Source organism: Thunnus albacares, chromosome 19, assembly GCF_914725855.1.
Source record: "Thunnus albacares chromosome 19, fThuAlb1.1, whole genome shotgun sequence".
In the NCBI taxonomy this organism is placed as follows: domain Eukaryota; kingdom Metazoa; phylum Chordata; class Actinopteri; order Scombriformes; family Scombridae; genus Thunnus; species Thunnus albacares.
The window spans coordinates 19189613-19216632 of NC_058124.1; the positions used below are offsets into that span (position 1 = coordinate 19189613).

The following is a 27020-nucleotide window of genomic DNA, read 5'->3' on the forward strand; positions in this document are numbered from 1 at the left end:
CTCTCTGACTATTGTGTGTGTACTGTCTGAGAGCAGGCAGGTCCAAAACAAACTCCTATTTATGGAGAGTGCTCTCACTGCAGAGTTTGCAACAAAAAAACTTTTGCAAAGTTTGCAACAAAAAAACTTTTGCAGAGAATGATTTATAAAATGAAATAAAAAATGTAACAGATAGTCTTGCAGCTTCCTAAACACATAATTTAGGAGAGAGACTTCACAGATTCTGATTGATGAGTTTTCAGTTGTATAGCAATAGCCCCACTACAGCCAAATATACCTGGAAATATTCAAATCTTTCCAAATGAGGCAACACTTAGGGACGTCTCAAACACCTTTTGGCCAACTTTCCATCTTTTTTCAAGATTGAAGCACTCTAAAGCCAAGAAATAAACTGTAACTAAGTTGTTTGAGCTTTTATGCAACAGATGAGTCAGTTTATTTCTTTTTTATACACTTTGACGAAAGCTACATGTGGTTATGTAACAACGACCAGAGGAAGGTTCACACTGTCTCGCCCTGTTTTCCAGTCTCCACTCACTATCCAGGCCTGGATCTGGTTTGCACTCGCCCTCCACATGAAGTGTCTGGAGCCAGATGAGACATATCCTCTCAGGCTCCTGAGGTCGGATTGTTATTCCTGCAAATGGCAGTTGTGGACTTCAGTACTTTTCCCTGTTGTGAGGGATGAGAGGAGGAGGAGGGTGGGGTGGGGGGGGGGGAGGGTAGGGTGGGGGGAGAGGGGAGGGGGGGGGGGGACGGATAAATTGCGAGCCTCCACGTTGGAGCAGCCTCATTCGACAAATCTGACCATGGAGTACAAAGGCGTTTGTGTGCTGCTGGGAGTGCTACTACTGGTGAACTGCTCACTTCAGCAGAATCCACCAAAGAAGAAATTGGTGAGAAAAGGTAGATGGCAATAATCTGATTCATCACAAACTGCTGGAGGGTTATTTAAATATCATATTTATATTTTCCTAACTTTATTGACAACATGGTTCATTCATCATCTCCCTAAGTCTCCTTGAAACAAGAAATAATCCAGACTTTCTTCAGTTGTTGTTCCATCACTGACTTTGCACATCTGATTTGAATATCCTTGTCTCTGGTGCTGTTGGAATCAGATACTGCAACAAAGGATGCTGCCATTGAGGATCTAAAAAAACAGATCAATGATATTGTCAAGGAGCTCAACCTACTGAAGGAACAACAGGCGCTGCAGAGAGGTAAACCTGATTTTTTTTTTTTGAGTGTTTTTACTAACAATGGAATGAAAATAATTCCTCTAAGCAAGGCTCTATGTTCCAAAAGTAACCATGACCACTGTGAAATTGTGATTTGTAGTGATATAAACCTGCTGGAGTCAGGATTTAGACTGAAGAAAGCACATTTGGACCAGATTTAAGCTCCTGAATCAGTAAACTTCCTGGACCCAAATTCCTTCCAGCGATAAACCTGTAACTCTGTTGTCGTAGACAAACAGCCAAAAGAATAGAAAACACAAACAAAACATTTTTAGTATCATTTACAGTTGTAGTTTTTTGCTGAGTGAATTTAATTATGGCGTGACATGAGCTACGTTGTTTAGCACACCAAATACGTAGACAAGTTGGAGTCAGTAGTCTAAGGTATGCTTCTCACAAACAAACACATATGGGTTGCATGTGTTTGAAACTGCAGGATTTAATTTGGAAAACACATGGCAAATCCTTGACCTTTTGTGCAGAACACAAAATGATATCCAGTTGTTCCTGCAAATCAAGAAATCTTAAGTGCAGATAAAAAGCACATTTTTTTATTATGTTTATCATGATCACTGTGGGACTTGAGCTTCTGTTCTGTCATCAAAATATCACAGGACTGCTTTTATTGAGCTTTTCATCAAAGGAAAGTCCTCAGAGATAACATGATACCTGTAGAGTGAAAGGAAAAAATGCACTGGCACTTACTACAGTCAAATAAGTATGTGCTCCCTTTTATTTTCCTCTTTAGTCTGTTTGAAAGGCATCAAGATCCATGGTAAGTGTTTCCTGGCTGACCCTGTGAAGAAGCGCTATCACATTGCCAGTGAAGAGTGTAACGCTATGGGCGGCGTCCTCAGTACGCCCACATCCAGCGATGAGAACGACCAGCTCAGAGACTACATCCGCCAGAGCATTGGCCCGAGCGAGCAGATCTGGCTGGGGGTCAATGACATGATGAATGAGGGCACCTGGGTGGACCAAACCGGTTTCAGCATTTCATACAAAAACTGGGACACCTCCAATAACCGGTCCCCTCAGCCTGACGGGGGTGCGTCCCAGAACTGTGTCGTCCTCTCTGGGGCCTCCCGCGGGAAGTGGTCTGACGAGAACTGCCGTGACGAGAGGTCCTCCGTCTGCCAGTTCAACATTATTTGATCACGTTTATCTAATCACAGACTCTGTATCATGGTTACAATTGCTTTGTGTGTGCATGTGTACACCTGCTGCAATCCCACTTTGCCTGCTTTTCTGAAAGGAGTTTTTAAGCCAGTGGTTCTCAGCTGGTTCTGCATTGGGACCAGTTTCTGATCTTGAGTTCACAGTCAGTTTTTATTTTCAACTGGTGATACGTCATTTGCTACATTCCTTGTGGTCACAATAAAACCAGGAAGAACATAGTCCAGGCAAGAGTAGATGATTACCATTGACTTCTGCCTTCATTTTATAAAAAAAACAAACCATATTCTCTTTAAAAACTAAAAGATATTCTAACAATTATCAAAAACATTTGATGTTCACACTTCAAAATACCAGTACTCCTGCAATAAATGTGTGTCTGGGTGCTGGCACCTTTCACAAATATAAAAACTGGTTGTAACTTTTCATTAATTCCACACATCCACAGCAGTCCCATGACTCACCGGTTGAGATCCACTGGTTTAAACTCAGGCGTCCCTTCACTACTACTGTATTTTAACGACAAATCTCACATGAAGCCTGAATGATGAGTGATATTGCATTTTCTACAATATTAACTCCATCCTTAATCTGCATTATTTTATGAGATTTCAATTTGCTAGTATTGTAGTTTCCTATAATGTCTAGCCTGATGTAGCCTGACAAATCAATAAACTATTAAAAAAAAACATTGTTCCTCTTATTGTTATTTCTTAAATAATCAATAAAAGCCAGGTGAAAAAAACAAAAAACAGAAATGTGTCGCTCACAGTTGCAAGAAATGTGATTCAACTTTGTAAACCTGGCTTCTGCATGTTTTTTCCAGTAAAAACACTTCTCCATGGTAAACACTGGCTACTGTTCTCAACTCTGCAGTCCTTCCACGCCCTCCGTTACACTGTTTTTCATGGCCCGAGTTCCTGTGGTTGAAAATCTTTTCACCATCCACTATTCAAAAGGTCAGTGTTTCAAGAGGGAAAATTAAATGTCACTGCTTTAGCGTGTGACGACAGTCATTACCTCAAGCAGTAAACTGTTTCCCTCACCAAAAACATTTTCCTAGAATTTATTGCAAAAGAAACTAAATTGTATTTACACTACAGGAGAAGAAAAAAACACATCTCTTCCCAAAAAAAAAAAAGACTAAAACAATATAAAAACATTTTTAAAAAACACATTTTTTCTGTTTCCCTGCTCTGAAATGCATACCACACGAGCAGAGATTTAATAAAACCAAATAAATCAAACATTTTTAAAACTATTTCACAGCTTCACACAATCTTGAAGCTTTGATGAAAAATGAGTTCTCACAAAAACAAGTCGAGATCACATTCAGAAACTTATCGAACTCAGATTCCCTGAGTGTCACTGAAGCACAGAAGTTCACATCAGTACCGTCCGGGGATGTTTGGTGCTGTAATGAGAGTTATTAAGTAACAGCAGTCCATTGTGCAGCTTCAGTCCTCACAGACCTACAAGGTTTCCTCTGATACCTCATCAACCAGTGGCTGCGGTTCCAAGTCAGCACCAGAGAGCCGGATCGTGTTGATGTCCCCTGTGTTCTTGAACGTGTACAGCTCATTGTCCACCATCCTGCGGTCCTGAAAGCCGAGGCTGTCCTGCCGGTCGATGGGGGTGCGTGGACGCGACGGGATGAAAGTCTCAGAGGGGTCCAGGAACGTCCTGTACTGGTCCATCTCGGGCTCTGGATCTGGTTCTTTGATTACGGGCAGGTCTCCATCAGTGGGCCCCATGAAGGTGTGGTAGGAGTCCACCGGCATGCTTTTGAAGTGGTCTTGCACGCTGTCGGCGTAGCTGGAGTCACCCAGCAGGTGACCGTACACCATCGACTCATCTATGGAGGCGTAGACGTGGGATTCATTGTCAGACCGGGCTTTGGTGAAGTGTCTGTCACCTGGGCGGAAGATACTCCCTTTGCCGATGTAGATGGATGACTCTATGTTTGCTTGATCTTGTTTCTTTTTCCTGTTTGGAAAGATAAAGCAGACGACAAATAATGAGAAATAGTGAAAAAAAAACAGACATGCTGAGAGTAAAATTTTGATGTTAAAGGATAAGTTCATAATTTTTCAAGTCTGTCTTAAAACAATGGTCAGTGCCCATATGACCATTGAAAGGGTTTTTGAGGGTTTTGTTGCTGTAATCATTAAGCAATGTTCATATTGACCATTAGAAGATCCCCTCCAAATATGCTTACAATGTCAGTGATGTGGAACAAAATCCCCATTTTGTGTAAAAAAAAGTCTTTAAAAAGTTTATCTAAAGCTAATATGAGGCTGAAGCCATCCAAACTAGTCAAATCAAGTCTATATTTTTCAAAGTTACAGTCTTTTTAGTTTAAAATTCCCTCTTTGTGTTTACCCGGCCACTGTGTCCCTGTTGTGCTGCAGTGAAAGGATCATAACAAAAACAGGGAATTTGGAACTAAAAAGACCTAAACCTTGAAAGATATCTGCTTGATTTGACTCATTTGGATGGCTGAAGCTTCATATTAGCTTCAGATAAACTTTAAAATATATTTTTGCACACAAGAAAGACTGTGGATTTTGTCCGCCTTCACTTGTTGTAAGTGCACTATGAAGGGATCTTCTAATGGTCAGTATGAGCAGGAGGAATGATTACAGCAAAAAAAAAAAAAAAAAACCTGTTTCAATGTTCATGTGGTCACCTTAATATTGTGTTAAATATTGTCTTTTTTGATTATAAAGCAGGTCTAGGTGCTATATAAATACTGTGAAAGTATTAAAATGCTCAGTCCATGAAGAAATGCACACAGGCCCTATTCAGAAACTGTGCCTTTAAACAAGTCGCTTGGCCCTTTGTAAGGTTGTGATGTCACAAGTGTTTCCCCTACCACTGCCTGGGAGGGGCGGCCTGCCCCTCCTGAAAGACAGAAAATATGTTTATTTATGTTATTTACCTAATTTACATGCACTGGTTTCATTTCAGCTCAGTGTGTGAGTCTCCACTATGTTTTGCTGTCATTTATGGTCATGCTAGTTTCTCTCCTCTCCTCTGCTCTGCTCTCTGTGTGCTACAATCCGTTACCGGTGGTTGGTCTGGGAGTGCATCACTCAGAAAACAGTCAGCCAATCAGAAGAGAGGGGCAGATGCAAAACAGCCCATTTCAGGCTGAGTGAGACAGAGGGGCTGCATCCATGGCTTGTACAGCTGTAACTTTGTGCTTTTTGACCATAAAAACATGCAAATGTTTGTAAATGGACCACGAAAATGAAAATATTAAACTGGGAGAGGGTCATAATATGACCTCTTTAAGACTTCACTTGAAAAATTGTCAACCTATCCTTTAAGTGTGCCACAAAATGCTAAGAATTGTGTAATTTTTATCTTTCATTTAAACCTCACGTTTAACGGTTTGATAATATGGGCCTAGATGTGGACAGTTTTTCTGCAGGTGTACTCACTTTGTGATGATGCACACAGCAGCCAGCACTATGAGCAAAAGAAGAATAACTCCTGCTATCCCAAGGATGATGGCCAAGAAATCTGTAGAAGCAAAAAGAAGACTTGCCTTACTTATTTCTGGTAATGATTTTTTGTGTACATGAGAGGCCTAAAGAAGTGCTTTCTTACTGGTCTTTTTCTCCAGGATGATTTTGGTCACTGCACCAAACTTTCCCTCCTCTGGTATACAGTTGGACATGTTGAGATAGAAGCTCTGTGGCAACAATAACTCCTCCACCTGCTCGTCCTCCCTGCGGCTCATTATCTCCTCCTCGTACCCCAGCATCTTGACCTTGATGGCGGTATGCCTGTCGTTGCATTTGGGCTGGCTGACATTGACAAACTGCAGCTGTGCCTGGTACATGCTCGGCACAGTGACGATCCAGGATACAGTGGAGAAAGGCCTCATACCTTGAGGCCAGTTTGGGGTGGCCAGCAGGGTCGGGGAGGACATCGTAGGGGTGACTCTGTAAATAATGGTCTCTGAAAAAGGATGAAAATAATAATGGTAAGTCTCAGTACTGTATCCTGTGTGTGAGAAATCTCAACTGGTCTACAGAGGAGCCTCCATTATTTGTGGAACAATAGTGCCCCTGTGTGGATTTTAAAAGTAAAGTGACTGTGCTCCATTTGACCATGATTACAGCATGAACATTTTTAAGAAGGAAATCTACCTTCTGATGCCCTTACAATGTCAATCAATATTTTCCTCGTCTGCCTCGTCCACAGTACAAATTCCTTCACGACCAAGAATGACAAACATGCAGAGAATGCGTCTAAACTTGTTGCATGAGAGGAGAAAGTTGCAACAGTAAAACTGACAGATAATAAAGTTCGTCAGAACTCATTTTCATTTTTTGTGGCTGAATAACATTATGGTCTGTTAAACCAGTATTAATTGGTTCTTTGTCCACTTCTGAGAAGCAGCACACACTGTAAACATGCCATTGACATACAATATTATCACCTTTTAAAGAGTCAAGTGGAAAACTTGTTAGCAAACAGTCACTTATTAACTCATACAGTAGATACAGAGCAACATTAACCTTCATTTGGAGTCATGTTCCTGGTCTGATATTCACTCTCCTCTCAGCTCTTTAGCTAAACGCTCCACAGTGTTTACCAGCTAGTCCCTATCTTGGACTGCTGTTTGATGCTGGGCAGGTAGTGTAACCAGTGGGTTAATCAGTGTTTTTTCACAGAAAACATCTGTCTACTGAAAATGAGGTTGATGGGAGCACAGAGACTGAACTGAAACTGTGAAGTATAACTCAAACAATGAGCTGAAAGACCCTTAAAACACTGAGTAGAGCTGAAGGGATGGGTTATCACCACGAGTGACTCTTTTCACACAACAGCATCTGATCCATTGTTAATATAACAAGACCAGGTCAAAGCCTAGTATATGGCTGAACTGTGTATGGTCAATGTGCAAAACTTAATGTGCTTTTTTTCTGTCTCTTTCCCAGTCGATGATCATGGAGGCTGCGGTGGAAATTGTAAATGAAAGTTTTGATAGCATTTTGGGTGCAAATTCAGGAGGCTTATCTCCACCTGGTTACCGCAGTTACAGTCAAATCAAGCAAACCTGCAGAGCAGCAGCCCCACACTAAACTGATGTAACAGCTACATGAGTCTCATGTTTTACCTGCAAGACTCATGCTTTTGTTCATCGTTTGTGATTTGAAAACGTCAGAAATAAAAAGCTTGCGTCTTGCTATTAGTTCAGTTATAAAATCCAAATACAGCATGGAGCGTTTTTCCGGCCAACAGTGTTGCCAAACGGAGAGTCAATCACACTGGGCGGTAGAGAAGGAGACATAGAGACGCTGATATGTGTCTGTTTAGTTTAGCCGACTTCACTGCATTTAACACCGGAGCTGAGAGCATCGAGCAGGAAACACAGTCGCTCTGCATCACGCTGTTGTCCTCTGATTCCATCATCTCATGCCAATTCATTTTGAAGGAGCAACAGCCAATGGGGAAACTCCCAACATGGCCGGCCGACCAATGGTGAAACTTCATCACTCACTCACGGACAACCACAGTTATCAGGCTGCTTTAAGGCTACTGTTGGCTTCAACTATGGAATTTCTTTGTGTGACTTTTGTGTACTGGAAAGAATGTGAATCTGGAAGAAACCCTTGTTATTTGACATGAGACATTTTTCTACTCTGATCTTGACATGACATCTGGTTGTTTTCCACAGGAATAGTTAATCATGGTTCCCAAACATTTTCATGTCCCTGTCTGGAAACGGAAAAAAATTTGACCTGAATTTCGATAGCCTTGCTAGCATCAGATCACTTGTTCCTAATGAATCTCATTCATGGGCTTTTTTTCCACAGTTGACTTTTTTGACTCTGACTATCAGCAATCACTGCAATGCAACAATTAACTAATGTTATTAGTTACACCTGTGTTTGACAGGTCAAAATGTCTGCTGTGAGATAGGTCTATTCAACTATAACTATTATATCTATTAGACAAATTGCTGTTTTTCTAACAGATAATGATATTTACACATTTTTTAACAGTTTGAAGGGTTTTAGGGTGGATTTTCTTTCATGCTACTATCCCTTCTGCCGTGTTACCTCCCCTTTAGCTCACTCTGAAATCCACTCAAATTTATTAAAGCCTTAAAAAAAGACATATTCATGTGTTACCTGGGATCTCTGGACTAAAGCTGACATTAAGAAAAGGCCCCTTCGTCTTGCTGAAGTCCCGGCCTTTAGCTGTGATGGATATGTTGGCGTGCACCTGAAGTTTCTCGATCGTTCCATCAGAGCAGAAATCTCCAACAGAAACCCCGTCACTCTCTTCCACATGCAGGGAGAGAGAGCTGTTGCACTCCTGGCCGACCAGGGACTGTTGAAGACTCCCTGTGGGCGACATCAGATCAATTGTGCTGTCCATCGGGATGTTGACGTGCCAGGTGAAGCTGTGGAGGGGCATCGGTAGACAGGAATCCAACTTGGGCACATTGAGGAGAGTCGAAGAGCATGAAGCCACATTTTGGCATCCTGTTATCAAAAGGCACAAAAAATGAGGTATTGAGTTCACAGCAACAACAAAAAAAGTTTTTCATGAACATGCAAAAAAAAAATGTAAATATCTTACCAATAACTTTACTTGCAGTCAATCGCAAGTCTTCACTTGGACAGTCGAGGAAGGAGAGGCTGGCTTTAGTGCCTGCAGCTACGTTTATCTTCTTTTCAACCTTAGAGTTAATGCTCATCTCACAATAGGGATCAGCGCCCACTGCCTCTATCTGCAGCGACACTCCTTGGTGTGTGGTCAGATCCACCTTACACAGAACTGAGAAGAAAATACAACATGGAGGATAATATTATAAATAACACAATTATTTTTTAAAATCATACATACTGTGAAATCAAAACTGTCTTTTCATCTAATTTCTGCATACAATACATACAGTATTATGCCAGTATAATTTTGCGCATCACAGGCTGGTGGACAAGCAAAAAAAAGTCAAAAAGTTTGGGCTTGTTTAACAACACTTACTGCTGTTGTGAAGGTGTTTCAATAATCCTGAAAGACTCTTCTAATCCTTTGGATGAAAAAATATTGTGTCTGCTATTATTTAATTGTTAATATGATTCTTTCCCCTTTTATTTTGTCTTTGATTTTCATCTTTTTTTTAAATCTATTTTTTAAAATCTAATTTGTATTTCATTCTATTTTATTATTATGATAGTTTTTAAATCTACTTTATTTTATCACATTTTCATGATTTGTGCATTAGTCTCAAATTGTTTTAGAGTTTCAGGGTTTCAATACTTTATTGCCATTTCAACGTAGTTTCAACGAACAAGAACAACAAGTACCTCCCCTCATATACAATGAACACCTTAGTACATAAAAGTAATTTAAGTAGTTGTAACAATAATAAATAATTAAAAGAACACTACAGTGGGGAAGCTATCAGTACCACAACCAGCTATGGTGTATACCATTGTATATGCACCCTTACAGTGTGTCACAGACAGGAATAAACAGGCAGCACATTAATGATTTAAGAGTTAAGGGCACGAACAGCCTCGAGGTAACTGCTGTTGCAGGACCTGTCTGTCCTGGTTCTGATACTGTCTACATTTGTTCTGTCTTATTATTGGCTTGTCAGTCATCAGCACTTTGAATTGTACTAACCTGTGTGAAAGGGGCTACACAAATGAAGTTTGATTGTCTGATTGCTGCACGATAAAAAAAAAGATTTTTAAATTGTTTCTCAAGTTGAAACTTTAATTCAGGTAACCAGAAATGACTGTGTGAAATGTTTTTTTGCAAAACACAAGCAAGACATTAATGGTTATTTTGTATGAAAATACTAGAAAAAAACATCAATATATAACAATCATTGATTAGAAAATGTTTATTTTTGAAAACTTGGATACCTGGTGCTGTGACTCAAATGTATCGTTACGCAAGAGGCACAAACTTGGGCTAGGACTCTCTACAACTAACTAACCACTAACTACATTTTTACAAATTTCTTAACAAGCTTATATTTATCAATAAAACTAAAATTAGCCTGCTTGAAACTGTTCAAGAGAATAAAGGAATGTGAACATGGACAAAGTTACTTTTATTTACTATAACTTTATACTGTACCTGGATGACCGCTCCTCATTACAGAGACTCTGTATTTCAAGTTGAGTCCTTGTAGTGTCCTGTTGGTTTCACAGTTCTTCAGCACCATTTTGAAGCTGCCCTGCTGATGCGCCGGCTGAGGATCCGTCAGGCTCAGTTTGGTCACCTTCTTGTTCTCTTTCTGGTACTCCACCGCCACTGCGTTGTTGAGGCATTCGGGGGCCGTGTGATCGAGAAAACGCATTGAGTAGTTGTGCATGCCGGGCACTGTGAAGTTCCACTGCATCTGCTGCTTATCAGGGAAATCACCGGGATAGTTGGGAGAGATGAAGTCTGTATCTGATACACCTCGGGGTAGGTTGACTTTCACTATGGCCACCACTGGAAAAAAACAAGGAGAGATTATTGTGGTTTGAAACAAAGGAAGTCATCTATATTTTATGTAAATCAGCTTTAAAATGCAAAAGACTCGTTACAGGAACCTAACAGCCATTTTTAGCCTGTAAAACAATACCTGGAAGTCAAAATTGTTCCCAACAATTTATTTCCTTTTTATATCTTATAATGACTGAAAACCTAAAACTATGCATGTAGTGAGATATTTTCACAAATGAAAAGATCAATATTTGTTTGTCAGGCAAAACTTTGTTTGCTGAGAGACAAGAACAGTGAGCTACTGACATATGGACTAAACCAAAAGTGTGTATATTTAGATGATAAAATATGAATATAGTACAGAAAATCTTTGTGTGCACAGTTAGGATCTGGTATTTTACCACTTAATGTTGAAACTGGACTGTATATTAGTCTGGAAGAAGAAATGTGGATTTGTTCAAAGTACCATCTCACCAATAAAGAAAATCAGTTCAAAATTATTTTCTATGGAGTGGATAAAATGTTTTGTACTTCACATAAATAAAAACTGACTAACTTACTGCTGGTTTCAGGCCCAACACTGAGTTTAAAGTCAACAGGATCCAGCTTCCTGTCTCCAGGCACCTGTAAAGACACACGGCCCTTGTAGCGCACCTGGACGGTTGTCACAGTGCCTCCTCTGCAAAAAGTGCCAATGGTTGCTACCCCTGTACGCAGATAGGTAACAAGAGAGTATGTGTGCTCATCTGGACAGGTCTCCTGATTGGGAATCTGTTGCATTCCTGCTTCTGGGAAGTCCAGCTGGAAGGACCGAATGGAGAGAACTTTGAGATCCCAGGTGAAGGTCCGGTTGAAGTCTGGGAACAGTGAGGACTCGGCCTGAACAATATTACCAGAGCAGGAGGTCTCTGTGCAGTCTGGAAATGTATAGAGACAGATGGACATATTAGCAACTGTGATTAAGTTTCTGATTCAAGTTTTGTGTTGACAAAGATTCAAGCTACTTCATTTTTAAAGGACGGGTTCAAAATTTTTCAAGTCTGTCTCGAAACAACAGTCAGATGCCCAAATGAACGTTGAAATAGGTTTTTCCTGCTGTAATCATTCCTCCTGTTCATACTGACCACTAGAAGATCCCTTCCAACTGTGCTTTCAATGTAAGTGATGGGAGGACAAAATCCATAGTTCTCGTGAGCAAAAATATATTTAAAAGTTTATTTGAAGATAATATGAAGCTTCACCTGTCTGAGTTAGTCAAATAAAGATTAATGTATCTATAAGCTGTTATCAGGAAATCAGTTTTCGAAGGTGATAATTATCAAATCAAAAAGGGTCAGTATGTACATCAATGTAAGTGTTCATCTCAAATTATCTTGGAGAGAGTAAGTCCTACAGTTCGATATGGACTGTGTACTTTAAGAATAAGTGATATCTAAGGTGATAATCTGCATTTTTCTGATCAATCCCATGAAAATACCCAAACTAACAATGAATTTACCCTCCCAATAACTATTGTCTGTGTATCCAAAGCCTGATGTACTATTCCTCTGTGTTTTAAACCTGCATTGTTGTCCAAAAGCTATTAAAAACACATCAGTGAGTCACACCGCTGCACCGGGTGACATGTCCTTTCATTAAGATAAGCAGGTGCATCATAGTTTAGATGAGTCAATCCCACATACTCCATCCTGCTGACGTTAATACTCATTAATGCACAAAATCCACGTCTGAAAAAAGTTCCCAACATAAACACTATTTACTCCTGTTTGAGTGAATCATGTTGCCTTCACCAATCTGCGGCTAATACAAAGGACTACATCTTGCAAGGTGGCTTACTATATAGGACTCCTTTTAAAAATTACTTTTATGTAAGAAACCTGAAGAAAAAAGGTTTACAAAAGTGAAAATTAAATCTCAGTATTAAGATACTTGTACCAATTTCTCTGTTGATCTCCACACTGAAGACATCCTGAGGCTGAGGACAGGTAAACTCTACCGAGGTGTTGCGAGGATCTTCCAGGATTAGCTGTTTTGGATTGCATTTCTGGTCGGGCTCTTTGCCCACACACACGCTGCAGTCCAGCTCGCTGGTCACCCTGCTGATGGTAATGATGGTATTTGGATCAGGAGTTACCGACATCATTCTGCCAGCTAAAGAGAAAAGTAGTACAATAAGATATTGGTCAGACCAAAGAGCCAAGACTTCTCAACAAAGACTTCTCAAATAAAATGTATAAAGACAGATTCTCAATCACACAGATTATATATGTTAATAGATCATTTCATAACATCAGAGATTGTTTTAGTTAATGGTATATGTCACAGTAACTGGACAAATCTTTTGTGGAAGAAGTGACTTTTTAGCCCCACTAGCAGTTAGTCAGTCCACAACTTTGGTTGAGAAAGAAATATCTCATCAACTATTGGATGAATTTCTATGGAATTTCACACAGACATTCATGGTTCCCAAAGGATGAACCCTAATGACTTCAGTGATGCCCTGACTTTTCCTCTAGCACCACAAAAAGGTTGACATTTCTGGTTTTGAGTGAAATGTCTCAATGACTATTGGGTGGATTGCCATTAATGTTGGCACAGAAATTCATATTCCCCTCAGGGTGAAGTGGAATAACTTTGGTGATCCCTTAAATCTTCATCTAGCACCATCATCAGGTCATTGTTCATGACCAAATGCCTGGAAAAATAATGACATGCTAAACTAAGATGGTAAACATGGTCAACATCATACCTACTAAACATCAGCATGTTAGCATTTTGTATTTTATTCTGTTTTTAGGTTTTAAAATCTGGCCATTGACAACAGATGAAAGTTAGCTTTCTATGCTAACTGTAGCTAACATTTACAGTTCTTTTTTCTCTTGATCAATGAGCATTCCCTGTCAAATAAAACTAAAAACTAAAACTAAGCAAGTCATAAACTTGGCTTTGTTACTCAACGTTAATGCTGCGTTTCTGTGAAAAATTAAACTGTTAGGAATATTTGTGTCATTTATAGCATCAGATATAGCATCAGTTTTTAGGAATATGTCTTTGATGCATTGTTCTGTAAAAACAGACAAAACAGTTACTTCTCCTTCTTTCTTGTGTGAACAAAATGTAGGATCGAGCACTCGCCTCTTCGTGATGCTTTGACTGTAAATATTGTCTTGTCCAGTTCTTCTCCTTTGGGCACCTCCACAGTCACAGTCGTTACTCCAAGCATTTTCAGATGAGACACTGTCCCACCTCTGCAGTAGCTATTAGTTTTGACCGTTCCGTCACTTTTAGTTGTCCTCACTGAGTACTGGTAGCCATCTTGGCATTGATCTGGTGCAGACATCTCCTTCAGTCCATCACCTGCGATGTCCAAAGACAAGACAGTCCTCTCTGGGACACTAATGTCCCATGTTAGGGATCTTTTGAAGTCCTTGAAGAGGTCAGGATCAATTTCTCCTGCGGCAGGGGTGCAGGAGCTCTTGGTACATTCTGAGTAATGAAAACGATAAATGTTTGAATTTTACACAGTTAACGAGTATTCGAGAAAGTATTCACAGAAAAAGAAAGGGACTAGATCTCCAGCATCATGCTGTGGAGGACAAAATATGACTTATGCATCTATAAAATCAATAAATCAACTTACTAAATAAATAAGTGTAATTAATTGGGACACAAATACATACATATATTTAATTTATTTCTACATTTCTACAAATCAAAATTTATTTCTGTATTTTCACTTTTCTACTTTATTTCTGTATTTCAAATATTTACTTATTTCTGTATTTTTGAAAAAAAATACATAAATAAAATTGGGAAAAAAATTAGAATGTATAAATACAGAAATAAATGACTGTATATAGTAAAAATTTAAAAAGACATTTATTTGTTTCCCAAGTAATTGCCAACGTTTATGTACTCATTTAGTTATGCATTTAAGAATTTATTTATTTACTTTGTTTTAGTTCACTGAACTACTTATTTATTAATTTATTTATTGTTTTATTTATTCATCTATTTCTGCACTTATTAAGTATTTATTAATTTATTTGTTGATGATTTGTCATTTTTCATCCTCCATACAGGAGCATTTAATGTGTAGTTAATCCAAAATTACAAATCCGAAATTCTGGTGGCAACTGAAGTACATTTTGAGACATAGCCTCCACAGTCCTCACCTATCGTCTTCTTCATCTTCATACTATACACATCTTGAGGTTTTGGGCAGCTGAAATTCAGCGGAAGGCTTTCAACATTTGTCAGGGTCTTTTCTGTCGGGCTACAGTTGGGAGCGGAGCCATCAGGAGAGCACACCTCACATTCGGGTTCCTCCGGGCTCCTGGTGATGACCACGGTCGTGGTGGAATCAACGGTTATAACCATCGTTCGGCCCTCTAAACCAGGTAAAATGGAGAGAGTGAGAGAGAAGCCAGAATAGGATTGTATCAGGTATTTGTAAATACATCAACCAATCAATTAATCAGTGTTCACTGCAGCTCTCATTTACAGTTTTTATTATTTGTAAACAGCATTTCAATCAAAAGTCAGGTCAGATGTGTCTTCTTCTACTCGTCAATCTAAACGGGCCATATATGAGCACGCTAATGAAGTTACTCCAGTTATCTACATAATAGTTACACCTGGCAGTGACTGGGTGTTAATATTTCTAAAAACTAATCTCTATGTAAGAACTAGTTTGAGTGGTACAACTTCTTATAATTTGGTGACATGTAAATATAACAAAACAAACAACAACAAAATAAGTAAGCTAAGTTTTAACTTAACAGTTGGTGCAACAGGCTCCACCTAAAATCAACAGTGTCACTCTGGGTTTTCTACAAAAATATGAGTCTGTATTCATTATTTTTTCTTACTTAGTGGTCCAGCAGAGGCCTGAAACAACACAGATTTCACTTGTGTGTTTGGTTTAACTCGCAGAGACACCTCAGCCTGATTGGGCAGGTCTAAATGAGTCACAGAGCCACCTCGACAGTACTGAATCTGGCTCTTGCTGTTCGTTTTGGATGTGGCCACTGAATACTGATATCCATCTGGACACGGTTGTGTCGTCTCTATCAGTCCCTCTCCAAGGATGTTCAGACCCACAACGATCTTTTCAGGTGCCTTCAGCTCCCAGGTGAAGGTTCTGGTGAACTCTGTGAGAATGGAGGGTTGAGTTTCTACTGTTCCAGGGCTGCAGGAGTCCTTTGTGCATTCTGAATTACAATTAAAGACAAGAAAAGATGCATAGATTGGTTTAAGAGTTAAGGAAGGTGCATATGATGTGAATTTGACTGCTTTAACCTAAAAGTCATCAGGAATTCAACCCATGTTTTGTTCATATGTGATGAAAAAGCAAATTTAAAACAAGAAGTGACCTGAATGAGGGCCGGGATGGCATCTGGTTTAACCCTCACTCAGCTTTGACAAGCTATACATCTTTTTAAAGCACAAAGCCTTATTATTCTCTTTGTGTAAACCATTTTATGATCCCAGTATCACCATGACAATAGATGCTTATTTTGTAACAGAAGCATGTATAATACAGAACACTGAAAGAGTAATTAGAGTAATTAAAAATTAAATATGTGTAGAAGAGCAAATATATTTTTCATCATGTTTGTGCTTCTGTTTAAGGATGTAAGAATAGCAACCATCTTACTGCGATTACGACATTTTCAGGCATCTGCACAAGAATTCCCCTTATTTGGGCTTGAGTTCAGGGTTGTGCACAAATAAGCAGTGCTCCTCAAGGGCTTTAAAGTCAAAAATATTTTTTTTTTTTTTTTTTTTGCAGGCATTTTAAATTTAGTAAAGCCAGTGGGGGCACTACACATATTCTTGGTTGTTGATTCTTGATTGGCTCCCTTAAAAAAAATCTATTCCTGAACAACTTAAAATGAGTTTGAAGCACTTGAACTGAATTTGAGCTGAGTGCTGTTGACTATTTAGGGTCTGGCACTGCAAGGCACCATGAAGAACATTAGTTTTTTTTTGTCATGAGCCAAACAACAGTATATTTTAAAACTAAAAACAATAGATTCTGTTAAGCCAAACAATAGAGTGGTTTACTGTATGTATCTTACAAAAGCAGACATCATCAGGCCATGTGTAAACTCACCGATGGTCCGAGTTATTGTGACCTTGTAAGCCTGCTCAATCGGCTGGGAGCAATTAAACAGCAGTTTGACCTCCACTTCAGGGACCAGAGAAACAGAGGAGTGGCAGGAAGTCTCTGTGTCATTAACCCCGCTGACCGTACACACAGCACATTGATCTGGAGGTAGCTCAGTGGACACCGTCACCGTCGAGCCTTTGTCTGGTCGGAGAGTCGTCTGTAAGCAGTCTGAAACAGATCAGAGAGTCTCTGCTGTCAGTAACATAAAGATGTCGCAAACTGAGATCCAAAGATCTGATTTTGGTAACGCTTTATCTTACAGGTCTCTTCATTTTATACTAATTTCTTGGAAATGAACTTTAACTTTTAGGACATTTTACAGACAGGGTGGTGGAATCTGGTGCAACTGAATTTTAAAAGATGGAAACTTTTCAGCGTGTAAACTAACTAACTGAGTTTTGACTTAAAAAAATTTTTAAAAAAAAAATGCCAAAGTGATGCAAAATGAGAGAAAGGACCATTATTACATGTGTTGTCCTGTTTCAACTGCACATCAGCTGCTTGCAAGAGCATGCTTAGACACATTCCCATATTTGGACATTAAGTTTTTGGATATTGCAATGACACACACTCTTAGAAGCAAAAATATTAATCTTCATGAATATATTGTTTGTATTGGCTGTATGTATTATTTTTATTGTCAGTTAATCGGCCTGTTATTTTCTCAAGTCATTGATTGTTTTGTCTACAAAATGGCACAAAATGATGTAATCGCTCATAATAATGTCCAGTTTTCAAATGTTTTACAGTCAGATAAAAGATCTTCAGTTTACAATGACAAGCGGCATATCCTCACATTTGTGAAGCTGTAACGAGTTAACTTTTACCATTTTTACTTAGAAAATGACCGAAACGCTTCATCAATTATCAAAATAGTTACCAAAATGGTTAATATACTGTCAGTCCACTAATCAATCATTGCAGCTCTGATCAAAACATCAGAGGGAAGGAAGAAATCATACGACTGGACATAAGTTTGTCCAAATTAAGCAGAATATTATCAATTAACAATTTAAAGCATCAACTCAGCAACAAAAGGAACAAAACACGCACAACACAAATGTTCAGTCAGTTTACTGTTGATATTTGAGCAAACAGGCACACCTACTTTATCTCCGTGTCCTGGGGTGGCAGACCAAAGTAAAGTCATTTAACTCTCTTTAAAATGAGTCATCTGTGCACCGAGTAAAGAGGTGAACCAGTTTTAAAAAGCATGAGTGACTGTTTTATCTGTGATATCAGACATCTTATGCGGTGGGTGGAAACAAAACAGTTTCGTTTGTCATTTTATACATCAGCAAGCTATGATGTAAAGTTACATCATAGCTTTGGTTTCACTTGACCTACAAATTGTGGTTCTGATCCAGTACAGTCTGACTGGCTTAAAACATGGTCTTTTCTACTGCTGAAGCAATTAAGCAGGTAATTGACTGACATAAAATGAGTCATCAACTATGTTGATACTCAAGTATTCATTTTAGTCATTTTTTCAAGGTAAAATATCAAATATTTGCTGAGTGAAGCCTCTCAAATGTGAGGAGTTGCAGCTCTTCCCTCTTCCATGTTGTATTCTTGGGTTTTGGGCTGTTGGTCAGACAAAACTTTTATAATTTCACTCCATTTCCATCAAAAGAGGATTAGGAGTGAAGGAGTTATGTTCAAAAGAGGTGTCTGAGATATCATTGCAGTTTCTGGTGGCAGTTTTCTTGCTGCAGTGATGCAAAGATATTGTAATGTTTTAGGAGCATGTGTGTGTGGTGTGTAAGCTGTAGGGGTTCAAACAGATATAAACAAACCAGGAATTCTCAACCTGAACTTGCGAGGACTTGAAAGCAACACAGAACAATATTTACAGCATTTACATAAAGATGTGGGGCTAGAGGGCTTCTTGTGACAGTAAACAAGCGTGTCACAGGGTTCAAAAGAGTGATATTTAGCGGCAAATGAGAAGTTGACATGTTAATTTCCACAAACACTTACTGAGAATACATTCATAATGCTGCTGATTACTTCTCCAACAAAAATATTAAATAAAGCCAGTGGAAAAAAAAGATTCTGCTTAATAAAACGTCAGTAGCAAATTCAAAGTTCAGCGGCAGATTGCTGGTCAATCATTAATGAAGCTATGATGAATTCATGCCTCCAGGAAGCTCCATAAATGCCTCATAAAGCTTTGAAAAATGGAGGTCTAGAAGTCAGGGCTGCACTTCCACTCAGGCTGAAAATGTGATTCAGCCTTTCATCTCCGCTGTCAAGTCGGTCAATCATATGTGATGTTGCCTTAATGTCCTCTATTATCTCTTCATTTATTGACACGGCACTTTAAACACGGCTCACTTTAAGGCTTCATAGCGCTTTAAAGCACTGCAGCTTTACATTAGGTCTCGCCTGAGCACGCTTTATCACACCAGAGAGCATGCACTTCTTCTTGTTGGACTTAATTGGCGCAAATTTGCAAGGAAACCACGATTTAATATGAGGATGTTTCGTGATAGGCATATAAAATACATTTTATTGGAAAGTATAGCCTGCTAAAATAACAACGTAAGAGGAAAAACAAGTAAAGAAAGCTTCACTAAACAATACATGAACATATGTTTTTTTTTCTGACATGATTGTCTTACCTGATAAGTCGAGTGTTGTCAAAAGCAGAAGTCCCAGAAGCGCGCAGGTTTTGAGCCGCATGTTCACTTTTAAAAGGTGGATTTTCCTATTTAAAAAAAGTTTTAAAAAATCTGAAGCTCAAACACACAGTCTTTGCATTTTCAATAAATCCACATTACAACATCAGCGACGGCGTTGACAGTCACTTCCTGCTTCACGCTACCTGTGCGCAGCGGCACAGCGGAGGGCGTGGACCTCAGGCAGGTTACGGTTACCTGTCCAAACCTGACGGGTGAGGAGGGACAGGCCCTGCCGTTGTACCCTTGAGCCGAAAAAACACCGCTCTGATAGGATTTTCGTGGAGTCCTTGTGTGACTTCCCTCGTGTGGCACAATGGTTGCCCTATTTATAAACATCCGAACATGCCAGGGATTGTTGGCATCGTGGTGTATATCTCCAAAATGACGCAGGGGAAGGGTGTAGATAGAGATTGAATTAGTGATTTCTTTCGGTTTTAATGCCTAATATTGATGTTGAATTCAGGAAAGTATGTATGCCGCCAAAACTGTTTGTCCCTAATGAAATAGTGCTAATAATTAGAGATAAAATGCAGAAATTGCTGGTTAGCTTCATTAAAATTCACAATCATTGAGCACCAAAGGCAAAGTCTCTGAAGAAATATGTGTGATGACACATTAAATGGGCAATATGTTCACAGGTCATGCATGGTCCGCTGCTGTAAAATGATTATTAGGATGTGACTAACTGGTTGATGCCTGGTTGCGGCTCTATACTGTGAATAACACTCCCAGTGTTGCAGATGCTCCCTCCTGCCTCCACATGTCTCATGACGCTGACATTCCTGAACAGAAACATACCTGAGGGCAAGACCACTGAGCACACACACACACACACAAACACATTGACACCTGTGTTATGTTTGTGAAGGCTTATGATATATTGATCCAATATCTGATCTGATCCAAACTGAATTTAAGAGTGAATCCTAGACTATAGAGCTCTGACCTTACTTGAACCCTTAGCCTAGTTTCAACACAATCATTTTCATATAAACCTGAAACTCAAATCCTAATACAAAACTAATACAGCTAAAAGAGTGAAAAATGTTCTCACTTGTCTCTCTTTGTGAGGTCCTTTTAATCCCCAAAACTCAAGCACTCACACACACACCTATACAGTCAAATACTAGTGACAATGAGGGTTTTTTTGTGTGTGTGAAACCAGTCTGACAGCATGCAGTGTGGGCGTAATGGTGACTATAGACAGCTTCAGTGTCTCCTAACAAGGGACCTCAGTGAAGAACCAGCAGCTGTCAGAATTCCCCTCCCCTCCCATGTTACTGTACAGCCAGGACAGACAAACATGTGCTGCAGACGGCCATGAGGCTGCTGGTTTTCATACCAAGGACTAGAGTTTCAAATGCTTCTTTTGTGAAAGTTGTGAGGAGAGTTAATGGGTTTTTTTAACAGACAATCGCCTCCCTTACTTGGCATAAAAACCGTAGACTGTTGAGGTGTTGGATAGGTGGACAGTGCATCTGTGTGAAAGTTCAGTCATTTTGAGTTTTTCCTCCTGATCTCCTAGTTCTACACATTAAATAATAATGAGAGAGATCAATAGAAATGTGGACAATGAATTAAGAAAATAAGAAAGATTACATGTCACAAATTCACAGAGTAATAAAAACCCAGGATAAAAATAATAATACAGATCAAAGTACAGACTTTCTGAGTTGTTTTACAGTGAATTACAGTCAGTTTACTCAAGATATGAGATTCATTTCTGACTGTTATTTGGGCGGGTCTGATTCTGGGTCATGAGTTATAAAATGAAGGGCCTGAACAGTCCACATGAGGGCAGTAATGCAGGACTCTTGAGCAGTACTGATGATTGTAATAAAGCATAAAATAACACCAGCTGATGCCAGGGTTGTACTGATTTTATCTGTTCATCCTGGACACTGTTGGTTCTGGGGATCAAACCTGATGTCCCTCAACAAATTAGTGTTGCACATCCATAAAGCTGGGGTGACAGATTTTTTTAAAAAAGTGAACCTATAATCAATATTTTTTTTATTAACAATGTATTTACTGTTTTGATTGACTCTCACCGCTCTCATAACATTGTTTTTGGTCACAGCAGGCAGCTGTTTTCATCAAAACAAAGAGCAAAGCACTAAAAAACCCCACTGTAGACTACCTGCTCAGCACCAAACAACAAACAGACACAAATAGTGACCAGCTGGTGAACATTAGTGGAGCATTTAGCAGCTAAAAACCAGAAATTTCCCCTCAGGAGTTGATAGAGACTAAAAACAGAGCCAAAAGAGAGAGAATGACCTACATTCATTAGGAGGACAGAAACACGACTCCAAATGAATGATAATGTTGCTCCGTGCAAATAAGCAGCTGCTTGCTAAGAAGTTTGCCACATCAACTTTAAAGATTATTAGATGTCAGTGTTGCATTCAGATGTTTTGTTTTGGCTGCCCTCAAGTGGACAGAAAAATGCAGCTGTTAATGCAGCTTTAATCCCTAATACGTGTCAAACTACAAAAACATTGGATGCTACATTTCCCAAAACACAACTCAATAGTGCCTTTCATTAAACCCTCTCTGCCTGGTAAATGTTGATGTCTTTCAAACTCTACGCCCTCAGGCTTTCTGTCTCAAGCTAAAATAACCCTGATTACATTACTATGACATCATTGGGGGCTATTTTTTTCAGACATGAGCCTCAGAGGACATTGTACAGCAGTTTTCACAGGCTGAGTAGTGCTCCCAGTGACTAGTAAAGTGAACTTTGTGTTTACAGAGATTAATAGCCAATGCTTAAAACGTGTCCTTTACTCAACTTAAAACTCAATGAAACCCATTTTAGTGGGGGGGTTTCCGCTGTAGCTACATTTCTATCAATGTGAGGCTGTTTGTATCTTCTTCTCCTTACTAGTTCACATGCCAGAAAAAAAAAAACTTGGGAAACCCTCCACTGAAAGAAGGTCAGATTTCGATTGGACAGCCACATATGAATAATAAGTAAATAGTAATAGTAATTTGTTTCATGCATCTCTATCGAAAAATGTTCCTGGAATCATAGACACTGATAACAGTAAGAAAACTTCCCTTAGCCCAGAAGTGACCTCAAATTCCTGGAGGTTAGAGACATTATTCCTAGAATGTTTACATATACTAGATGTCCATTTTATTAATGCAGATACAGCAGCAGCAGTATATACTATAAATACTGCCCTCATGGTGTGCACAAAATATACCACTTGGGCCTGGACTGTTGCCACCCACTCAGCCAACCACCATGGAGGAGTCAGGGGGTCTGAAGACTCATTGCCCCCAGAAAGACCAAAAGCACCGAATGCAGCACCCATAAACCCGGATAGCAGCTCCTCTTACAGCTGTCTGCGCCGCACGTAAGATTAAACCCCCAGACAGTCTGAAGTGTAGGCTCCCACAGGGAAAGCCAACTGGGAAAAGTAGGAGATGGACACCAATTCTAGTTCCAATCATTGCCTTGGTAAGAGAGGAATATACTTTTCTAACATAGTTTTTTAAAGCTCTCTATAGGCTTAAACAGATCAGGAGCCATCGTGCGTGAGTGTATTTTCAGTCTGTATGTTTTCAGTGAATGGAGAGTGGATCAGGTTGCTCAGTGAAACTGCTCAGCTGTGACACAGAAATTAGAGCACATTCATTGTGTTTGCTCATTGTGTTGTGGATTGTGTGTGTGTGCGTGTGTGTGTGTGTGTGTGTGTGTGTGTGTGTGTGTGTGTGTATGTGTATGTGTATGTGTGTGTGTGATCTTTATCAGGAAACTGTACAAGATGCAGTAAAGCGGTGTACAGTGCAGAGAGAGCCTGCCAGGCGATGGGACATCTATTTCACGACACTTGTTTCACCTGCAGCGTCTGCAGTGAGTCTTCTGTATGTGTGTGTTCAGATATTATGTTTATTTGTGCGAATGAATTATTGGTACAACTTTTAACTGACATACTTGTATTTCTCTTATTTAGTTTTTTTGTTTGTGTGTACCTTACCACATTTCCTTTTTTTTTGGGCAATAAAACAACCATATATGATAAAATAATAAATTATAAATTACAATAAAATTCATAATACTATTTGCAATACATAATACTACACTCATACCACTAATAATAATAGCAAAAATTGTAATAAATCAAATTAAATCAAATTAAAATGTTAGTCCTTCACAGCCACTTTTCCATCTTCTCATAAACAGATTGTGGAAGGAGTGGCTGCATTTATCCTGGCAGCAGATGAAACATAATGTTTTTAATCATCATATGTTTATGCATTTGTTTTTATTTTTTTTAATTTTTTTTGTGCTTTGGTCTCAAACAAACTATGTTTTTTCTTGGGTGTTTTTTTGTGATTGAAATGACAAATAAAACTGAACTTTAAACTTTATTGTCTTGGAAATCTAAATGAAAACATTCTCTAACTTCTCATAGCATATGATATAATTAAACAGGTTTATGTTGCAGTGTTTTTATAATCTCTGAAGTGAATCAGCAGTATGTTACTAAATATCACATTATGCAAGAGGAACCACTCCCTACATTCACTTCACTTCATGTGCAAATCTGTTTCACATTTAGGTAAAAAGCTTAGTCGGCAGCCATTTTTTACAGTGTCAAGAAAGATCTACTGTGAAGATGACTTTTTGGTGAGTATGCTGTTGTTGTGTTACTATATAATGGGTTGTAATGTGGCACAAACATATCAGTTTGCAGCAATCTATCAGATATTTATTAATTGAATTGTTTAATGTAGTACTCAGGAGTTCATCCATCCCCAGAAGTGTGTATCAGCTGTGGGTATCTAATCAAGGACATGGTGAGTAAATATTCAGTTAAATACGTGTGCATCTATGGTGTTTGTAGGTCTTATTAGGGGTTTGTGTGCACCATCAGGTCCTGCAAGCTCATGGGAAGTCCTACCACCCGTCCTGTTTTCGCTGTGTCATCTGCAGACAGAGCCTGGAGGGTCTGCCCTTCACTGTAGACACAGACAGCCGGATTTACTGTGTCAGCGACTATCACAAGTGAGTTTCTTATGACAGGACTTGTGCGATTACAACAACAGGGCCAAGCCCTTTATTTCACACCCCCGGACAAATGAGTAAACCAAACCCTGCCCTACAGGCTACACATCAGATAAGTCACACCCAGAGTGACGTCACTGCTGAGTCCTGTGACTTTCTGTTTCAGGGTCCAGGCCCCCCGCTGTGCTGCCTGCAGGATGCCGATACTGCCAACTGAGGTGAGCCTCAACTAAAGCGACTGTAAATAAATATATGTGTTTGTTTGTCACATTTTGAAATTGTTCATTAATGGCAAGTACAGTAAATGTGATAAATTTGTTACCTCTCTGTAGAAATACTGTAACAATTTTCCTCCTTTGTTTCAGGGCTGTACAGAGTCTATTCGAGTGGTATCATTTAACAGAAATTACCATGCAGAGTGTTACGGAAGTGACGTTAACCTCATCTGAAGACAGGAGAAAGTTGACATCACTGTGTGTTTGTGTTGACCTTGTTTCCCCTTGTTTTGTGAATGAAGAGAGTGTTTTTTTTAAGTTTGTAACTGTAGAATTTTGCACAATCTCTTGTCTGTAATAAAGTTACTCAAAACTGATCCAAATATTGTATATTTATATTTCTTGTTACTTTAATGGCCTGTATGTGCTGATGAAAATTTATTAAAATTAGCAATGTCAGATTAAGGTTAAGATTATACTATGTATATTGCAAGCTTTAGTGCCTAAGACTTCTATTTTGTTGTCTTTCTATGTTTTCAGCATGGAAACAAAAGACGAAAATGTTGTTTATAGAGTCTCACATTGCACTGACTTATAGCAGATGCAAATGAAAGCCTTTCTAATGTCCCCTGAACAGTGGTGTTAAGTAACCAAGCACATTTCTTCAAGTATTTTACTTGAGTACAATTTTGAGCAGTACTGACTTGAGTATTTTCTGCTAACTTGTGCTTCTATATACTTCTAATATTGTACTTTTTACTCCACTGCATTTATTTGACATCTAAACATGGTTACTTTGCAGATTAAGATTTTACATTCAAAACATATGATCTGTTATTATCCATCAGTACATAAATTGTAAAACAAATTGTAATTGTCAACCAGCTACAGTACAACATCAAAGTGGATCTCCACCGATTTGACACATAAAGTTCATTAGTGATGCAGAGAACTACTTGTCCTGTTTAAGACAGTTGAAGGACCTGGAGGAGCTTTATCTGAGAATATAACCCTGATGATTTTGGGCTTTCTAGACAACAAAGTTATAACAGAAAGTCTGTCTTACAAACTGCAGGAATGGACCTTAAAAACATTTTTCAGTCAGTGATGATCTCATGAAAATATGCTGGTTACATTAGAGGAAATGTAGGGTCCAGCATTTTTGGAGCTCTGTGGACTAAAAGTCTGGATATCTCTGCCTTTTGCTGAATCAGTTTTACATGAATTCATTAAACAGAGGGCTGACAGTGGCAATGACAGCAGGGCCACCACTAGAGGGGAATGTTGGGTGCCATATAGACGCACCTCATTTGGACAAACTGCACTGTCAGTAAAGGGAAGTGCATATGAGGATGACCTACCATTTGCAATAAGGGAGTGCCCCAAATACCCCACCTTTAAGACTCATCTCAAACAATGGCTCAAGGCAAACCAGAACCGTGATCACTTTTAACCAGACATCTGTACAATGTGATTTGTCATTTTCTTCTTGTGCATGTTGTCACTTAAACTGTTTATGTTTTTGTTACCTGCCTAGGGACAACAGATTTTTAATTAGCATTTTTTGCTGATTCTGGCATGTTTACATCTTGTGTTTTATAGTGATGTTCATTGATGTGCTCTCTTGTCCCTATCAAATAAACAAATAAATAAATAAATAAACATATCTCTGACAAAACCCTAAACTTTTTGGAAGCGAAATACTGAATCAGTACCCGTACCCATTTAATATATTGATACATTAATAACAATAATCCAATAATATTGTATAATACTCTGAAAGGATCCATTCTGCAATGCACTTTTACTCTTTTATGTGTAAATTACATTTTTACTGATAATAAATCTGCACTTGCAGGACTTTTACCTGCTATGGATTATTTTTACATGAAGGTATTGTTATCTTAAGATTTCAATCAATTCTTCCACTATTGCTCCTCAAAATGACCCCCCCTCCCCACTTAATTTAACACAAAATTTCGATATTTGTGCCGATATTTGTGTTGATATGTTGTGTCGCACAGCAGCGACACCGTG

At 39.0% G+C, this 27020-nt stretch overlaps 3 protein-coding genes across 3 annotated transcripts; 2 read left to right on the forward strand and 1 right to left on the reverse strand.

Moving 5' to 3' along the window:
- The first annotated feature begins 773 nt into the window (after window positions 1–773).
- Window positions 774–3708, forward strand: LOC122970245 (tetranectin-like). Its single transcript, XM_044336341.1, has 3 exons — window positions 774–906; window positions 1122–1223; window positions 1990–3708. The coding sequence occupies exons 1-3, from the start codon at window positions 810–812 to the stop codon at window positions 2394–2396; spliced, it is 606 nt and encodes a 201-aa protein (XP_044192276.1). The 5' UTR covers window positions 774–809; the 3' UTR covers window positions 2397–3708.
- cdcp1b (CUB domain containing protein 1b) lies at window positions 3468–20036 on the reverse strand. The gene is made up of 13 exons (XM_044336340.1): window positions 19689–20036; window positions 17008–17232; window positions 15761–16102; window positions 15065–15280; window positions 14025–14375; window positions 12825–13040; window positions 11450–11806; window positions 10536–10895; window positions 9024–9221; window positions 8570–8926; window positions 6033–6386; window positions 5864–5945; window positions 3468–4403 (listed from the first exon to the last, which is right to left on the reverse strand). Exons 1-13 carry the CDS (start codon window positions 19747–19749, stop codon window positions 3890–3892), a joined length of 3633 nt encoding a protein of 1210 aa, XP_044192275.1. The 5' UTR covers window positions 19750–20036; the 3' UTR covers window positions 3468–3889.
- Window positions 20037–23527: 3491 nt separating this feature from the next.
- Window positions 23528–25262, forward strand: LOC122969244 (LIM domain-containing protein 1-like). Its single transcript, XM_044334783.1, has 6 exons — window positions 23528–23613; window positions 24323–24390; window positions 24498–24560; window positions 24638–24768; window positions 24935–24986; window positions 25134–25262. Exons 1-6 carry the CDS (start codon window positions 23568–23570, stop codon window positions 25215–25217), a joined length of 444 nt encoding a protein of 147 aa, XP_044190718.1. The 5' UTR covers window positions 23528–23567; the 3' UTR covers window positions 25218–25262.
- The last annotated feature ends 1758 nt before the right edge of the window (window positions 25263–27020 follow it).